Below are 19,458 nucleotides of genomic sequence, written 5' to 3'. Positions count from 1 at the left end.
CACAGAGCTCTGGCTCCACCCAACATGTTTTGTTCAATCACCTTCATTAAGAGTGGAATCCCAGCAGAATTAGAGGAGTATTATAAAATCTGCCTTGTTTGGCAATCTTAATTAATGACGTAGTTAATATTATAATGTGAGTATTTGCCTATTTGGGTGTCCCTGGGAGTAGAGCGATATCCAAAGAATTGGAGTGGGGATTTCCCATATTTGATATGCACTAAAATAGTGGATGATCATCAGGGGATTCCTTTTTCAAGACACACCACTCGCATTCCACTGAATTCCTGCTGCAGTATATTCCTTACAGGTTTATCCGAACGAATCACCAGTTCATTGTGATAATTTAGGCAAGATAAAAAGAAGAAAGTCTCATGGTGCAGTATGAAGGTTCAAAGGTATTTATTTCAAAACACTGCAAATACACCGCAAATACACCAATGAGGCATGCAGAGATAAAAAAAACACACAGCCGCGTTGACACCCTGATTGGCTCATGCGTGGTGACGTATAGGGTACTGACTCTACCCGACGCGTTTCCCGTAACAGGATTTTTCTGGGAAAGGAGATTCCATCTGGTAAGCGGCGGTGAGCGCCTTTCCTTATCTTGATGAACAGAACATTTTGAATATTTTCACCTGCTGTCAAGCCGTTCCTTATCCATTTAATATATGTGGACTGTGCCATTTATGAGTGCTTTATATTTGTATTTTTTTTATATACCTATTGGAATGAAACTTCATTGATATCCCTTTAGAGTGTATTTATGCACCTATATGGTATAGTTTTCTTTTTGTGTGAACACTTTGATGATCATTATTGGTTTATTGAGTTTTTATGATAACTCTTTTTTTATTATGAATTTTTTTGGTGGGAGCGCAACTAATTTTTTATTTATATAAGTTGACTGAAGATTTAAGTTTTTTTAGCTGCAACACTACCTCAATAATTTGTCACAATTTAACATGATTTTTCTTTCACTTTGGTGTCATTTTATTTCACTAATTTATTAATTTATTAAGTTTTTTTTTAGCGCAGATTTATTTTGCTTTTACACAATCAAAATATTTACTGCCCCACTTAAGGTCCCAAGCTTTCTAATATACAGTATATTCTTATGGGGTTGTGGCATTTGAAATAATATATTCTGCCACTATCCGACTCTCTAAACTAATCATTATTACATGTGATACATTTGAGTCATCTGAGAGATTGAGGGTTTGTACATAGGCAGAATTCCATGTACAGTATGTGTAAAAATCCCTTTATGTTTCAAAATGTCAGCTGAAACCACTTAACTGCTGGTCAAAACATTTAGATATTCACATGCTTACTATTAGTTTTTCAGTGTTGTACATGATGTACTGTATGTACTGTACACACCACATACTAAACAAATTGATCACAGCTTTCCATTCAACATCCCTTAGACATCTCATTTCCCTATGCTGAGAGTGACCGGTTTTCATAGCCTCAGGTGTTTATGTGCTGAGTTGGATCACTGAGTTTATACGTCTTGCTTATGCCACGCCTGACATGTTATGTAACGGAACATATTTCATACATGTGCCAGAGCAATAATAAATTGGCTGGTAGGGCACCATTCTCCAGAACCTGCTTAAACTGAGACCTGAATGAGAAGTAAACCTGAGAACAGTCAAGGAGAGCACACTGGATATTCAAAGAGAAGACACTGAGCATCCAGAGAGAAGACACTGAACAGTCAAAGAGAAGCAGCTGGGCTACCAATCTAAATACTCAGTCCAAAGACAGGTCAGTGAACATCTAAAGAAGAGACGTTAGGTATCCATAGAGAAGACAGTAAATGTTCAAAAAAGGAGACACTGAACACTCCAAGAGAAGCCATTAAAAACAAGGATACTGAACAGAGCAAGAGACAGTGGTCAACACTTTTTTGATTATCAACAATCAAATTGAAAATTTGCAATTCTCCTTTCACATAGATCATTTTCTTAGAAAAGACCCAATCCTAGTGCCATCATGATTCCTTGTATAGTGCAGTCCATTGGCATGATATTGGGTGGCATAGCCATGATTCTCACAATTGCTGTCTGCTGGATTCCCCATTGGAGAGTGTCTATTGTAGTAGAAAGTGATGGCTATGGCAAGCGCCTCGATGGACATTGGATAAGCCGTTGGGATGGGCTTTGGGTAACCTGCGTGAGGCAAAGCAACTATCCAATGTCTTGTCAATCCTATTCTGCATCCATTGGTCTGACTCCAGACCTGAAGCTTTCCAGAGTGCTTATGGCCTTTGCAGTACTGGCAGCAGTTACTGGGTTTTTGAATGGTCTTATTGGCATGCTGTTGAACAAGTGCTGCAGGAAGAACCTAGACATCCGTCGCTGCCTGCTACTTTTGACTGGTATCAGCTACATCATTGCTGGAATTCTCGTTCTAATACCTGTGACACTCGTAGCCGTCAACGTCATGAAAGCCGTTTGCTTTTCCTATTGTGAAAGTGTCCAGCAGCAAGAAATTGGTGAGGCCGTCATGCTCGGATGGCCAACTGCCCTGCTCTTCTTCATTGGAGGATCCATATTTTGCTGGTACTACCCTTGTCAGTGCAGAAATGGGAGGTGCATCCCTCCATCAGAGTGCCAGCTACAACCTCACCCTTGTCCAGAGGAGAAACCTCTAGCAACAGAACTCTGTGTCTTTAAAATTCATTCCAGGAACAATGAAGATCTAAGAATATAGATACATTAGAAGAAAAATGATTAAAGCAGCAATATTCTGTCCAACCGATAACTAGTATGTTAAATATAACTAAACAGCATTCTTTAAAGTATCGTTGAAGAAAGAAAAAACACTACATTTCACAGATTTTAATTAATAATTTTTTAATTTTATACCTTCCTCTTTTCTGAAGAAAATTATTTTTTTTTTTTACTATATCCATTTTCAAACTGATTTGTAAAACAGTGGACCTGGCTTCATTTTAGTCACCTGCGCAATCTCTCTTATAATGAGAAAACTGCAGTGTATGGATTCCATTGAAAGTGAATGAACTTTTGAAAGTATCTTCTGGGCAAAGCAACCAATCACATTAAAAGAAAATGTACTTTCGTGACGTTCTGTAAGTCAACATTCTAAAAAAAAAAAAAAAACCCTTAGGATGTTATATTGCAAGAAGTGATATTTACAGTTTTGGATGATTACAACGCACACATGGAGATTGAAATGGGGTAAACTTTAATAAAATTTAATTGTAAAGTAATTAATGTAAACATTTACTAACTTAGAAATATATATATTTTTAAAGACACTGGAATTTATTTGAGAATTGCAACAACAAAGAATTTTTTTCACAAAGATAATTTTTCATTTAGCTCTGTGAAGATTTTTTTTTTATCAATTTAGTTATCCGGTCAGCAACATACAGTACTATGTAGCATGGGTATGCGTTCCAGCACATTGCAAATGCACGTGCATTACCTTAGTGCTAATGGCACTGTAATGCATCAACATTGCAGTATTACTTCCTGCAAAGCATGGATGTAAATCGGCCCTGGGTTTTAACCCAAGATGGATATTTTCAAAGATTTCAATAATTTTGGAACTCTTAAGGAAGGAAATACATATACTCACACACTCACAGCTATATATATATATCAGTGAAATTACAATATGTGAATGAGCATCTATTGTGCTCAGGTATTCACTGACTGCAATGTACACTGACCCCAACTGCCATGTGTACAGATCCCAATATCCAGCCTGTATCAGTATTATTTATTTATGATGAACGACAACCTATAACTGTTTAGAGATCTTCAGTACTGTATTACATCTGTTAAAACTGTGAATAATTTTATTATTGTACTTCATATAATACATGGCTATTAGAAAGCATGTATTTATTTAATAGGTTCAGTGGCCTTAGTGAGATTCGTTTATTTTTAACAAATAATTTGTTAAACAGTAAGTGATTCTGTTCGGAGTCCATTCATATTTATTGCTTGTTTTTCTTTATGTTGCTTGATAATGTTTTACGTAATAAATAATAAACTAGTTTGCAAGGATGTTTAAATTTTTTCCACATCTCTTTCTTTTCCTACCTTCCTCACTTGATAAAACTTTTACAACAACACATAGTAAAGTGCTGTATGTCAGCATTGCAGTGCATTGCCAATCATTCTGAATGGTATCATTAAACCGGGTAGATGCTATTCATTTTTGTTTTTGTTTTTCTCTCCTGCTGAGCTGTTTTGTTCTGTCCCCTCCAGAACACTCGAATCAGCGCTCTCTGTCATTGGCTGAGGGTGCAGATCGGGAGTTGGCCAGATGCTGGTTTTCCAGCATGCACATCCGACAGAAGCCGGCCGGCTTGAAAAAAAAAAAAAAAGGTTACAAAAAAGTTAGATTTTCTTTTTTTTTAAATAAAATGTCCGACATTCGGCCTGTGTTTATTTTGGTCTGTTCGACAGAAGCCGTCCGGCTTCTGTCGGACAGAACGAAATACACACTGCCGATTGGCGAACGTTTTTTTTTTAACAGGCTGTTGTCACCCAACATTGGGCCTGTGTGTACCCGGCTTAAGGCTCATATACAGGATCAACCAATGCACTTATCCTTCACACATCACAATATACTGTATATACTGTATTTGAATGTTCAAGACTTGCTGGATTTTCTGTTCTAGTTAGAGTGGTTAGGGGCTAGAACCTATTTTAGGTTTTTAATTGCTGTCTGTGTCTCTGCTGGGAGGATTTACTCTTTCCATTTGTTATGGTGATCATATACAGTACAGACCAAAAGTTTGGACACACCTTCTCATTCAAAGAGTTTTCTTTATTTTCATGACTATGAAAATTGTAGATTCACACTGAAGGCATCAAAACTATGAATTAACACATGTGGAATTATACATAACAAAAAAGTGTGAAACATACTGAAAATATATTTCATATTCTAGGTTCTTCAAAAGTAGCCACCTTTTGCAGCAGACACATCTCTAGAACTGTTAAGAGGAGACTGTGTGAATCAGGCCTTCATGGTAGAATATCTGCTAGGAAACCACTGCTAAAGCAAGGCAACAAGCAGAAGAGACTTGTTTGGGCTAAAGAACACAAGGAATGGACATTAGACCAGTAGAAATCTGTGCTTTGGTCTGGTGAGTCCAAACTTGAGATCTTTGGTTCCAACCCCTGTGTCTTTGTGCGACGCAGAAAAGGTGAATGGATGGACTCTACATGCCTGGTTCCCACCGTGAAGCATGGAGGAGGAGGTGTGATGGTGTGGGGGTGCTTTGCTGGTGACACTGTTGGGGATTTATTCAAAATTGAAGGCATACTGAACCAGCATGGCTACCAAAGCATCTTGCAGCGGCATGCTATTCCATCCGGTTTGCATTTAGTTGGACCATCATTTATTTTTCAACAGGACAATGACCCCAAACACACCTCCAGGCTGTGTAAGGGCTATTTGACCAAGAAGGGGAGTGATGGGGTGCTGCGCCAGGTGACTACCTCTTGAAGCTCATCAAGAGAATGCCAAGAGTGTGCAAAGCAGTAATCAAAGCGAAAGGTGGCTACTTTGAAGAACCTAGAATATGAAATATATTTTCAGTTGTTTCACACTTTTTTGTTATGTATAATTCCACATGTGTTACTTCATAGTTTTGAAGCCTTCAACGTGAATCTACAATTTTCATAGTCATGAAAATAAAGAAAACTCTTTGAATGAGAAGTTGTGTCCAAACTTTTAGTCTGTACTGTATAAATATAAAAGTAGAATAAAATGGCTTAGCATACGACACCTGCCTTTAATGTGGAGTACACAGATCAGTACCATAGTAGGATTGGCAATTAGCTGAATGATCAGACAGGAAGTAACTGTAACTTAGTTTACTAAATAAGTACAAAGTAGAATCAATAAGGCAAAACAGGGTCAGGATGGAAATGCGCATTCACACACTGCAGAACAATGCAAAATAGATTTTTTGCCACAGTGTCTATGTGGCTCAATCAGGGTAACATGTGACTGCATAGCATAGACTTTATAAGACTCTGCAACAATAGAAAGTCTAGCTGAGAATCACCATTCATTAAAACAGTTCAGAACACAATTATTGTGCTTATCCTCATAAACAACATCTCTCTCAGTGATGTCCAGGGTAGCTCTGGTAACAAAGGCAAACAGCTAAAGGATGGAACTAAGTGAGTTGTGGAAAAGTTAAAGGGGAATATGTCTAGATATGAGCATAGTGAGTAAATGGGAACTGTATACTTCACCCCACTGGCAAGTTTGCAGACCAGGGACGTGCAGGCAGGTGAGGCAGAGCAAAAAAAAAAAGACAATTGCGCTTCGAGGGTTATTACAGAGACCCCACATTTGGGGCTCCTGCCACCTATGGTTCCGGAGATAATTGGCTCCTTGCGTAGCCTGTCAGAAGCTACATACAGAACGGCCAGTTTAATTACAAGTTGGCACACGCTGTTTGCGGCAGACTGAGAGGATGAGCTCACAGTGCCTCTCTTCACTTCTTGTCAGAGGCACTGAGCTCAATGGACAGCTTGGAGCCTTGGAAAAAATGGTAAAATACCATAATAAAAATGCTGCAGTGGGGGCTCTTCTCGCACTGCAGTGTCATAGAAGGGGGCATGTGTCTAAAAGACACATGCTCCCTTCTAGCCCAGCCCTCTTAACTACCTAGATCCACGTACCTGGGCGCATTAATACACTGGGCGCAGCGTATCTAAGATACACTACGCCGCCGCAACTTCTTTTTTTTCGAATCCACAAAGAATTTGCGCCGTAAGTTACGGCGTCGTAGTGTATCTCTGGCGGCGTAAGGGCGCGGAATTCAAATGGATGTAATGGGGGCGTGTTTTATGTTAATACGTCATGAGCCAACATAAACAACGTTTTTATTTAACTGCGCATGCGCCGTCCGTGGGGGTATCCCAGTGCGCATGCTCGAAATTAACCCTGAAAAAGGCAATGCTTCCGACGGTGACGTCATTCTACGCAAATCCCTAAAAATTTCAAAATTGTACGCGGGAACGACGGCCATACTTAACATTGAGTACGCCTCATAACAGCACCTTTAACTATACGCCGGAAAAAGCCGAACGAAAACGACGTAAAAAAATGCGCCGGCCGGACGTACGTTCGTGGATCGCCGTAAATAGCTAATTTGCATACTCAACGCGTATTTTGACGGAAACGCCACCTAGCGGCCGCCGAAATATTGCATCTAAGATCCGACGGCGTACTAAGACGTACGCCTGTCGGATCGATCCCAGATGCCGTCGTATCTTGTTTTGTGGATACAAAACAAAGATACGACGCGGGAAGTTTAAAATTACGCCGGCGTATAAATAGATACGCCGGCGTAATCCTTTTGTGGATCTGCCCCATAATAGTTAACTGATTCCTTTTAAAAATGATTAAAAATAGATAAAAATCAATCATATAATGTACCTACAGTTTCAGTTTCATTTTTGCTTGCTGTTTCCTGATTCTGTGATGTACAGAGACTCAGAGCCAATACAGGGCAGTGATGGTTTGTAAAACGAAACTGATTGGTGTTGAGGGGTTTTAGACACACAGTAATCACACCTCCTTGATTAGTGACCACAGAGAGAAAGCTCCCATGACTTTTTTCATAAGACAACCAGGAAGTGTTCAGAACAGAGAAGGATTACAGCAACATCAGAGCAAAAACGAACAATGAGAACATGAAACCAGGACTGCAGTAAGGTAAAGGAAGCTATTTAGCTAAAAAAAATCCTTTAGTGACCCTTTAAGAGGGTCTGTTGCTGCTGCTGAGAAGCTTCTACTTTAATCAATCAAAATCAGTCAGACCGTGGCCGTCCATTTTTCAAAAGCCGCACCTCTTCCTCATGCTGTTCCGTGATAGGCGGAACACTCAGCTTCCCAGCTTGGGGAAGTTTATCTGGGAAGTTAAGCGATTAAATAGTGAATTGAATACAGTGCTTGTCGTTGGGTCTATGATGTCAGGAGAAAGAAGAGAGAGGTCTGACATAAAGAGGATCAGTGTTCAGCTCTCCTCCTGCCAGGACTCATAGAGACAAATTTGAAGAGAAGCAAAAAAATCCCATGTAAAGTGTCATATTGTGATTTATTTGCCATTTCAGTGTGTCTCTGCTATTGGGGACATTCTCAGGTTTGGAATCCCCTAAAAGCAGCCTGAATTTAGTATTGAGTAGTGTTGAGCGGAATACGCCATATTCGATTTCGCGATATATCACGAATATATAGCCGAATATTCGTGAAATATTCGATAAAATCGAATATTCGTGATATTTTATCAAAAAAAATTTTTTGCAAAATTTCGCTAATGCGAATGCGAAACTGATTGCGAAATTTCGCTAATGCGAATGCGAAATTGATTGCGAAATTTTGAAACATTCAATTTCACCTGCCCTTTGGAAAAAGTGTGGTTTTACGTAATGGTCCCTGCAACTAACAAGGTATTAATAAAATAAATACATTATTATATAGATTTGAGGGTTTACTTTGACCAATTTGTATATTGATTAGTTTAATAAATATTGAATAACCATAGATTTGGAAAATACAAGTAAACCGTTTACGTTGACATCTCTTAAATGTCTTTATGTTATACAGTTATTATTCTCATTAAAGAGGTGAAATGCAAATGATGATGACACGGGACAAAAGATGGAAAATTCTTTGAAGATGTGATACACTGGAAAAACGCACAGAAACACTCCACTCTCTCCGATGACAACTGTGGTAGGAGAACTCTGATTGGCTCTGATGCAAAAGAAGGGCGGAGAAAGTATTCGCGAATATTCGGAAATCGAATATTCGCGATTGCGAATATTCGGCAACATAAAAGGATCGCCTCAGCTTAGCTACTCGGCCCAGGGTCTCTAATCATACCAGCAATGCTTTTAGACGTCGATGGAGATCACTAGGATGTGATCTGTTTTAAAAATAAAATTGAAAAAATGCGAATATTCGGAATAGCGAATATTGGCCGCGAAATTCGAGTTATTTGCGAATATTCGAATATGCCATATTCGTAACGAATATTGGCAATGCGAATATTCGTGAGCAACACTAGTATTGAGCTGTATTGCTCTTAATCTCAGTTATTGCTCTCCAGTTGATTACTTCAATATATACTGTTTGTTACTCTTTTCCACAGAAATATTGCAGTAAAGGCACTTTCTGTGTTTTATCATAATGTGTGTGTTTCTCATTGGTCATTGCACTTACACTATTGCCAGGTGTGCCAGTAGGGGCTCCGACTGTTATTGGGTTTGAGAGGCAGAGTACTCAACAAATATACTTAAGCGGCTTTCCAGGGGGGTAGCGATACAATAGATAATGAAAGATGTACACACATGGGCTCTTCAAAGCAATGTCTTTGTAGCTCAATCAGAGTAACCCGTGGCTGCATAGCATCATTTCTACAAAACTATAGCAACATACAGAGCGTGGTTGAGAATCAGTACCTTGGAAATAATTCAAAACATAAACAGTTACTAGAGCTTATCCTCAGAAACAACATCCAACTCAGTGAAGTCCAGAGTAACTCTGGTAACACAGGCAAATAGCTGGAGGGATCCAAAGTTACTAAGACACCATACCATCACTCCCTAAAGTGGTAGAAAAAATATAGTCGCGCTAAAAACTAATGAAGTTGAATTAAAACAAATATGTACATATACTAAAGTACAATTCAAAGAAAATATCAATCCTTAAATGATGATTGTGAACACATTTTGTGGTGAAAACATTAATCCCCATTCAAAAAAGTCCATAAAATGAGTGAATAAGTGAATAAATACTTATCGCTGGCCACAAAGAGAGTGTTCCACCACCAGTGTGAAAGTCCTTAAACAATATAATCAGATTGGATCACAGATGAAAGTGGCAAGCAATCCAATGAAATCCTCCACCGAAGCATACAGATCGGCTTACCAGACCCCGGTGAGCCCTCTTATTATGAGGGACCCCAGGAAGCATGTAGATATAAGAACTAATGGGCTTTGTTACTCCAGGTGCCTTGCTAATAATCATCTCCACATTTCATGGCGGTGAATACCAAAAAACGTGAGGGTATGGAAAAATACAAAAATGCCTCGGATAGTGTAAAAACTTCTTAACTTTAATAAATAAAAGGAAGTACAAACATTGCACTCACAGTTTTGCAGTAACAGATTTGCCTAGAGTCTGCTGTGCCGGCCATACACAAGCAGACAGACCCGTCCATCTGGGGAATGTGAGCAGTCCAGGAAGGTCACGTCATTGCCCCACTGGTTCCACCCTACTAGTTTCGTGAAAAATCACGTCTTCCAGGGGCACGGGCGGCGCACTGCGTCACTTCCCTATGTACACAATAGCAACACATCAAGCCTCATTCCCAGTCCCAGTACGCATGCGCACCACAACAGCAAGGTAACCAAGCCTCGCTTTGGGCCACCATCCTCACCATAGCTTGTACGCACACGCACTGTGATACTAAGATAACCAAGCCTTGTTTTAGACCGACATCCTCACCATAGGCTAGGCCAGGGTGAACTTATAGGACCGTGTGATGCGATAAACTGGAACAAAAACAATATCCTTGTCCCGGGAAACAATAAAAAACAGGACACCATCACATTCACCTTAATGGGGCAATGGTATGGTGTTGTTCCCATTTACACCTTTCTTTGCAATAATGAATGCAGAAAGTAAAATTCAATAAGGATTATTGGCTATATAGAATATATGAGCCAAAAATACTTAAATGTGTAATTGAATAAATAGGTAAGGTTTGGCAAAGCGTAAACAACTGGCTCTCAGAGTGTAAGACACAACCCATAGTCGACCACCAAGGGAGGGCAGAAACGCTAAGGGCCAGATTCACATATACTTGCGGCGGCGTAACGTATCGTCTATACGTTACACGGCCGCAAGTTTTCAGCGCAAGTGCCTGATTCACCAAGCACTTGCGTGTAAACTTACGGTGGTGTAACGTAAAGGCGTCCGGCGCAAGCCCGCCTAATTCAAATGGGGCGTGTACCATTTAAATTAGGCGCGCTCCCACGCCGCACGTACTGCGCATGCTCCGTTTTTAAATTCCCGCCGTGCTTTGCGCGAAGTAACGTCATTTTTTTGAACGGCGACGTGCGTAACGTACTTTCATATTCCCGGACGTCTTACGAAAAAAAAAAAAAATTGAAATTCGACCCTGGAACGGCGGCCATACTTTAACATGGCTCGTCTAAAGTTAAGCCATGTTAAAGCAGGCTTAACTTTACGACGGGAAAAAACGACTAGCGACGACGTAACGAACGCGAAAACCTTTGTGGATCGCCGTAAAAGCTCATTTGCATACCCGACGCTGGAAAACGACGCGAACTCCACCCAGCGGCGGCCGAAGTATTGCATCCTAAGATCCGACGGTGTAAGTCAATTACACCTGTCGGATCTTAGGGCTATCTATGCGTAACTGATGCGTAACGCATAGATACTCTCAGAGATACGACGGCGTATCAGGAGATACGCCGGCGTATCTCTTCTGTGAATCTGACCTAAATCAATTCACAAATTAAGGAATATTAAAAACATTACAAATATTATCCTACACATAAATATGTGGTTTGGAATCTACAGCCAACACCACATAAATATATTTTAGAACCTTTTACATTTGATGGCACATGTTATTTTATACCAAAAGAAGTTCGGACAAAAACCCAAAATGAGGAGGGCTGAGTACGAAGTCTCAGTGCCCCCTGAATAGAGGTCTCTCCTCGCATCGGCCTATAAATCCTACAAACAATAATAATATTGGAAAAATGTAAAAATAAAAATGAAATAAGATAAACTGTTGTAATAAAATGTAAATGCTCATAAACCACCAACGGCACTCAATAACAGATAGAAAGGAGTTATATCCCACTAGTCACCAACAAAAAAACGTTGATGACATCACAAATTATTAATAAAAGCGTTGATGTCCGTGTCTATATTGAGACCGAATGGCGTATATGTTTTTAAGCGATAAATCCACACCATTTCCTGTTTGGAAATTTTGCGGACGACTAAACTGCCCCTCCAGCGTGGTCTATATTTGTCGATCCCTACAAATAGTGTGTTGGCAGGGTCCCTATTATGTACCTGATCGTAATGTCTTGACACTAAATGTTTGTCGAAACCCTTTCTGATGTTGGCGATATGTTCGGTGAGTCTCACCCGAAGTGCCCTTTTGGTCCTCCCAACATATTGAAGGCCGCAAGGGCACTGGATGAGATACACTACCACTTTTGTTGAGCAGTCTTAGTGGATTTGAAAGTGCATATTTTTCTGTCCTGGCATCTATTAAGAGAGCAAACTTGGCACCTCTTGCATCTGAAGTAACCCATGAGGTCTTGTAAAAAGGTTCTGTTCTCTTTTGGGGGGTCCTGGACACTAGGAGCAATCTGACTAGCTAATGAGGACGCTCCCTTAAACACAGTGCGTGGTCTCTCAGGTAATACAGGGGCTAAAACTTGATCCGTGGTCAAAATATGCCTGTGTTTCTGAATAAATTTTTTGATATTGTGGTGCTGGACCGAAAAAGTGGTGATAAAGTGGTGATAAATGGCAAGGAAAAATTGTCACCTCTGTCCACTTTAATGCGATCTCTCAAGAGATGCTCCCTCTCAGTTGTTCTGGTAGATTCGATCAGCTGAGACAGTGTGGTATGGTCATATCCCTTCTCAAAAAATCTTTTAGAAAGCACCATAGCCTGACTCTCAAAGGATTCGATCTCTGTACAGTTGCGTCTTAAACATGTGAATTGCCCTTGTGGGACCGCTTTCAGCCAAGTTGACTGATGGCAGCTGTCAAGTGGGATATAGGAGTTTCTGTCGGTTGATTTGAAGAAGGTGGTTGTCACAAATTTCCCATCCTTGATGGAAATTTTTAAGTCAAGGAAGTTAACTTCCTCCAGGCTAGCCTCAAAGCTTAACCTGATACCTCTGTTGTTAATATTCAAATCCGACATAAACTCCTTGAGATCAGACTCACTCCCGTCCCACAGGAGGAGGACGTCGTCAATGTACCTGGACCAAAGTATTACCTCCGGTCTGCAGCAAACATTGACGACGTCCTCCTCCCACTTGGCGATGAATAGATTGGCCAAGCTGGGGGCATACTTAGCCCCCATTGCGACTCCCCTATCCTGCCGGTAATATTGGTTATCAAACCAGAAATAATTATGGCTAGCTGAATATTGCAACAGCTCCATAATAAAATCAATCTGCATCTGAACTAACCCCGAACTCCTTACTAGATATAGTAGGACTGCCTCAAGACCAAGCTGATGTGGAATCATGGTGTAGGTGGAGGTCACGTCAGCCGTGACCATCCATAACCCTTGCTTAGGAGTGATGTTAGTGAGCATGTTGATGACTTGTTTGGTGTCCCTCATGTAAGAGGCGATCTTCTGAACCAGTGGTTGTAAAAAGAAATCAATGTACTTGCCCACCCGGGATGTGATGGAATCTATTCCGCTGACTATGGGACGTCCCGGGGGGCAAGTCTGATTCTTATGTATTTTGGGTAGATAATAAATGACTGGGGTGCGCGGAGCACTTGGTATCAGAAATAACCCAACTCTTTGTTGTTTAAAATGCCACTATTCAAACCACGGTCAACAATGACCTTAAGCTCCTTCTTATATCTACCCACTGGATTTCTGCTCAAAGGTGTGTAGGTGGCAGAGTCGTCTACGATACGATGCATCTCTTTCAGATAGTCGCATCGATCAAGGACGACGACTCCCCCCCCTTGTCAGCAGGTCTAAGTACCAGAGACTTGTTGGAGCACAACGACTCCAAACCCATCTCTAAGTCTTTATGCATTTTCACTTTCTTAACTTTGATGAGTTCTAAATCATTTAAAACGACATCCCGAAAGACTCTAATGCTAGGAGCCAACGACCCTGGGGGATTAAACAATGAAGCGTTAGCCAAATTAGAGTGTTTGTACTCAGTGTTGGGTAACTGATTATCCCTAATCGGATTAGATAAAAAGTATCTCTTTATATTTCAAATTAATTTAAATTGCAGCTTTAAGACCATTTCACTATGGACATCTTAGACTTTCGTGCTAAACGAGTAGTCAATACGGAGGGTGTATTCGATTCCACCCCTACATCCCCAGGATCTGACATCAGTGGTTTATTTATGCGATTAAAAAACCTTTTGGTGGCAGAGATCCACACTCAATGGGACATTGCATTCTTGGAAACATACATCAGGAGTGCCATGGTCCCAAGGAGTTTAAGGTGGGGGGTGAGCCCTCAGAGAGGGGACACCGACATTGAAGGGTGGGCCAAATACTTCAATGACTCTGGGGTGGCCTTTTTGTGCTTTCTTGCAGAGAGGAAGAGCGGTAAACTGGCCAGACTAGATGAAGAAATCAAATTGGTTAAAGACCAATTGGTCCCCCTCAGAAGTGGTGAGGAGTATAAGGAGCATTCTTACGCAAAACACTAGAGAGAGAGGATCAAAAAATAAATAAAAATAAAAAATAGTGAGGATTATCACTCAGGTTTTGTTTTTTTGTGGCAAAATAAGTTAGCCTTGGAAAATGAAAGTGATACAGTGATGGACACTCTCCCTCAGCGCTCTGGATTAACGGACCCGACTGTAAACTCTGCATTATCTCAAAATAAGGGAGGTCATTCACACCCACCCCGACAGGGAACCTCACAACACCCTAATAAACCTGAGAAAACCCCTAAGAAAGGCCCAACTCAAGCTGTAGCCTCATCTAAGGGTAGCGGGAGAGGGGGGGTGACCCTGGACGAGTCATTCAACACTACAATCAGGGGATGTCCTCTCGTACGTGGGATCAGCACCCCACCAGACAGACACATCCACCCCAGAGTGTGAGCTATGATAGAATCAATCCTGCTTACCATCATGGGGACAGTGGGGGGAATGGTTACACGTGAATTTATCCCTTAAAAACATATACGCCATTCGGTCTCAATATAGACACGGACATCAACGCTTTTATTAATAATTTGTGATGTCATCAATGTTTTTTTGCTAGTGACTCGTGGGATTCTAACTCCTTTCTATCTGTTATTGAGTGCCGTTGGTGGTTTATGAGCGTTTTAATTTTATTACAACAGTTTATGTTATTTAATTTTTATTTTTACATTTTTCCAATTTTATTATTGTTTGTAGGATTTATAGGTCCGATGCGAGGAGAGGCCTCTATTCAGGGGTCACTGAGACTTTGTTCTCAGCCCTCCTCATTTTGGGTTTTTGTCCGAACTTCTTTTGGTATAAAATAACATGTGCCATCAAATGTTTTTAACCAATACAAAAGGTTCTAAAATATATTTATGTGGTGTTGGCTGTAGATTTCAAACCACATATTTATGTGTAGGATAATATTTGTAATGTTTTTAATATTCCTTAATTTGTGAATTGATTTAGGTTGGCATAGCCACTTAGCGTTTCAGCCCTCCCTTGGTGGTCGACTATGGGTTGTGTCTTACACTCTTAGAGTCAGCTGTATACGCTTCGCCAAACCTTACCTATTTATTCAATTATACATTTAAGTATTTTTGGCTCATATATTCTATATAGCCAATAATCCTTATTGAATTTTACTTTCTGCATTCATTATTGCAAAGAAAGGTGTAAATGGGAACAACACCATACCATTGCCCCATTAAGGTGAATGTGATGGTGTCCTGTTTTTTATTGTTTCCCGAGACAAGGACCATATTGTTTTTGTTCCGGTTTATCGCATCACACGGTCCTATAAGTTCACCCTGGCCTAGCCTATGGTGAGGATGGCGGTCTAAAATGAGGCTTGGTTATCTTAGTATCACAGTGCGCGTGCGTACGGGCTATGGTAAGGATGGTGGCCCAAAGCGAGGCTTGGTTACCTCACTGTTGCGGTGCGCATGCGTACTGGGACTGGGAACGAGGCTTGATGTGATGCTATTGTGTACATAGGGAGGTGACGCAGTGTGCTGCCCGTGCCCCGGGAAGACTTGATTTTTCACGAAACTCGTAGCGCATTGACGTCACCTTCCTGGACTGCTCGTATTCCCCAGACAGACGGGTCTGTCTGTTTGTGTCCGGCCGGCACAGCAGACTCTAGGCAAATCTGTCACTGCAAAACTGTGAGTGCAATGTTTTTACTTCCTTTTATTTATTAAAGTTAAGACGTTTTTACACTATCCGAGGCATTTTTGTATTTTTCCATACCCTCACGTTATTTGGTATTCACCGCCATGGAATGTGGAGATGATTATTAGCAAGGCACCTGGAGTAACAAAGCCCAGCAGTTCTTATATCTACATGCTTCCTGGGGTCCCTCATAATAATACGCCGGCGTAATCCTTTTGTGGATCTGCCCCCTAGGTGTTTTACTATAACTCCTAGGTCAGAGCAGCCCCAATCCTCCTCTTCTCGGGTCCCCTACAGTTGCTCCTGGCTCCTCCTCTTCTCAAAGTGCCCCATAGCAAGCAGCTCCTGAGCCCCGCCCTGTGTGTCCATAAGACACACAGAATGGAGCTTGGCCCCACTCCCTCTTCACTGGCAGTGATTGACAGCTGCTTTTTCTCAGCCAATGAGGAGGCAGCTCTGACCATCTCTTGTATCACGTCTGTAGTCTCTGACCATCTCTTGTATCACGTATGTAGTCTCTGACCATCCCTTGTATTATGTCTGCAGTCTCTGACCATCTCTTGTATCTTGTCTGTAGTCTCTGACCATCTCTTGTATCATGTCCATGGAGTCTCTGACTATCTCTTGTGTTACGTCTGTAGTCTCTGATCAGTGCATTGTGTTTGGAGCATACTCATATACATTTTACATGTTTTACAAGTATTTATATATAATTTATTAATTCAGTAATACCACTGCTTATTCCTTTTAGGTTAATCAAAATATTTAGTGCCCTACTTAAGGTCCCAAGCTTTCTTATATACAGTATATTCTTATGGGGTTGTGGCATTTGAAGTAATATATTCTGACACTGTCCGACTGACACTATCTGACTATCCGGATCATTGTTACAGTGATACATTTGTGTCATCTGAGAGATTGAGAGTTTGTACAGAATTCCATGTACAGTATGTATAGAATTCCCTTTATGTTTCAAAATATCAGCTGAAACCACTTAACTGCCGGTTAAAACATTTAGATATTCACATGCTTACTATTAGTTTTTCAGTATTGTACATAATGTACTGTATATACCGTGCACACCACATACTATACACATTTATCACAGCATTACCTTAGACATCTCATTTCCCAATGCTGAGAGTGACGGCTTTTCATAGCCTCAGGTGTCTATGTGCTGATTTAGATCACTGAGTTGTGTTTAGAATGGACATCTTGCTTATGCCACGCCTGACAAGTTATGTAACAGAACATATTTCATACACGTGTCAGAGGAATAATAAATTGGCTCGTAGAGCTTAGTTTTTCAGAACCTGCTTAAACTGAGACCTGAATGAGAAGTAAACCTGAGAGCACTCAAGGAGAGCACTGGATATTCAAAGAGAAGACACTGAGCATCCAGGGAGAAGACACTGAACAGTCAAAGAGAAGAAGCTGGGCTACCAATCTATATACTCAGTCCAAAGACAGGTCAGTGAACATCCAAAGAAGAGACTTTAAGTATTCAAAGAGAAGACACTAAGTGTTCAAAAAAGAAGACACTGAACACTCCAAGAGAAGCCATTTAAAACAAGGATACTGAACAGAGCAAGAGATTGTTGACTTGTTTGAACAATCAAATTGAAAAGGTGCGATTCTCCTTTCACATAGATCATCTCTGGTCTTAGAAAAGACCCAATCCTAGTGCCATGATGATTCCTTATATAGTCCAGTCCATTGGCATGATATTGGGTGGCATAGTCATGATTCTCACAATTGCTGTCTGCTGGATTCCCCATTGGAGAGTGTCTATTTTAGTAGAAAGTGATGGCTATGGCAAGCGCCTCGATGGACATTGGATAAGCCGTTGGGATGGGCTTTGGGTAACCTGCGTGAGGCAAAGCAACTATCCAATGTCTTGTCAATCCTATTCTGCATCCATTGGTCTGACTCCAGACCTGAAGCTTTCCAGAGTGCTTATGGCCTTTGCAGTGCTGGCAGCAGTTACTGGGTTTTTGAATGGTCTTATTGGCATGCTGTTGAACAAGAGCTACAGAAAGAACCTAGACATCCGTCGCTGCTTATTTCTTTTGACTGGTATCTGCTACATCATTGCTGGAATTCTCGTTCTAATACCCGTGACACTCGTAGCCGTCAACGTCATGAAAGCCGTTTGCTTTTCCTATTGTAAAAGTGTCCAGCAGCAAGAAATTGGTGAGGCCGTCATGCTCGGATGGCCAACTGCCCTGCTCTTCTTCATTGGAGGATCCATATTTTGCTGGTACCACTCTTGTCAGTGCAGAAATGGGAGGTGCATCCCTCCGTCAGATTGCCAGCTAGAACCTCACCCTTGTCCAGAGGAGAAACCTCTAGCAACAGAACTCTGTGTCTTTAAAATTCATTCCAGGAACAATGAAGATCTAAGAATATAGATACATTAGAAGAAAAATGATTAAAGCAGCAATATTCTGTCCAACCGATAACTAGTATGTTAAATATAACTAAACAGCATTCTTTAAAGTATCGTTGAAGAAAAAAAAAAAAAAAAAAGGAAAAACCTCTAGCAACAGAATGCTGTATCTTTAAAAATCATTGCAGGAAGAATGAAGAGCTAAGAATATAGATACGTTAGAAGAGAAATTATTAAAGCAGCAACGCTTTCTGTCCAACCAATATCTGGTACCTTAAATGTAACTAAACAGTATGCTTTAAAGTTTTTCTGAGGGAAAAAAACATTTCACAGATTTAAGGAATAATTTTTACATTTCATACCTTCCTCTTTTCTGAAGAATTTTTTATTTATTTTTTAAAACTGACTTGTAAATCAATGGACCTGACTTCATTTTAGTCACATGAGCAATCTCAGTGTTGTAATGAGAAAACTGCAGTGTCCGGATTTTATTAGAAGTGAATGAACTTTTGAAAGTATCTTCCGGGGAAAGCAACCAATCACATTAATAGAAAATGTAATTTCTCGGGATGTTCTGTAAATCAACATTTAAGAAAAAAAGCAGGATGCTATATTGCAGTGATGGCGAACCTTAGAACCCCAGATGTTTTGGAACTACTTTTCCCATGATGCTCAACTACACTGCAGAGTGCAGGAGCATCATGGGAAATGTAGTTCCAAAGCATCTGGGGTGTCAAGGTTAGCCATCATTGCTCTATTGCAAGAAGTGACATTTACAGTTTTAGACAATTACAACGCACACATGGAGATTGAATGGAGGTAAATTAGAATGTTTTATTTATACATATATATAAGAATGTTAGCGTTAGAATTATATATCTATATTTAAGAATGTTAGAATCAGAATGTTTTATT

At 40.5% G+C, this 19,458-nt stretch overlaps 2 protein-coding genes across 2 annotated transcripts; both read left to right on the top strand.

Annotated features, from left to right (window-relative positions):
* The first annotated feature begins 1,574 nt into the window (after positions 1-1,574).
* LOC120927886 (claudin-8-like) lies at positions 1,575-2,824 on the top strand. Its single transcript, XM_040338859.1, has one exon. It carries the CDS (start codon positions 2,002-2,004, stop codon positions 2,719-2,721), a length of 720 nt encoding a protein of 239 aa, XP_040194793.1. The 5' UTR covers positions 1,575-2,001; the 3' UTR covers positions 2,722-2,824.
* Positions 2,825-17,447: 14,623 nt separating this feature from the next.
* On the top strand, positions 17,448-18,694 carry LOC120927885 (claudin-8-like). Its single transcript, XM_040338857.1, has one exon. It carries the CDS (start codon positions 17,843-17,845, stop codon positions 18,563-18,565), a length of 723 nt encoding a protein of 240 aa, XP_040194791.1. The 5' UTR covers positions 17,448-17,842; the 3' UTR covers positions 18,566-18,694.
* Positions 18,695-19,458: the final 764 nt, after the last annotated feature.

This window comes from Rana temporaria, chromosome 2 (genome assembly GCF_905171775.1).
Source record: "Rana temporaria chromosome 2, aRanTem1.1, whole genome shotgun sequence".
Lineage (NCBI taxonomy): Eukaryota > Metazoa > Chordata > Amphibia > Anura > Ranidae > Rana > Rana temporaria.
Note: the sequence above shows the minus strand (reverse complement) of the source record. Positions and strands in the feature narration are given on the sequence as shown.

Excerpts from the sequence above, each read along its gene's own strand:
- LOC120927885 (XM_040338857.1), top strand. The coding sequence starts at position 17,843 with ATGATGATTCCTTATATAGTCCAGTCCATTGGCATGATATTGGGTGGC.
- LOC120927886 (XM_040338859.1), top strand. The coding sequence starts at position 2,002 with ATGATTCCTTGTATAGTGCAGTCCATTGGCATGATATTGGGTGGCATA.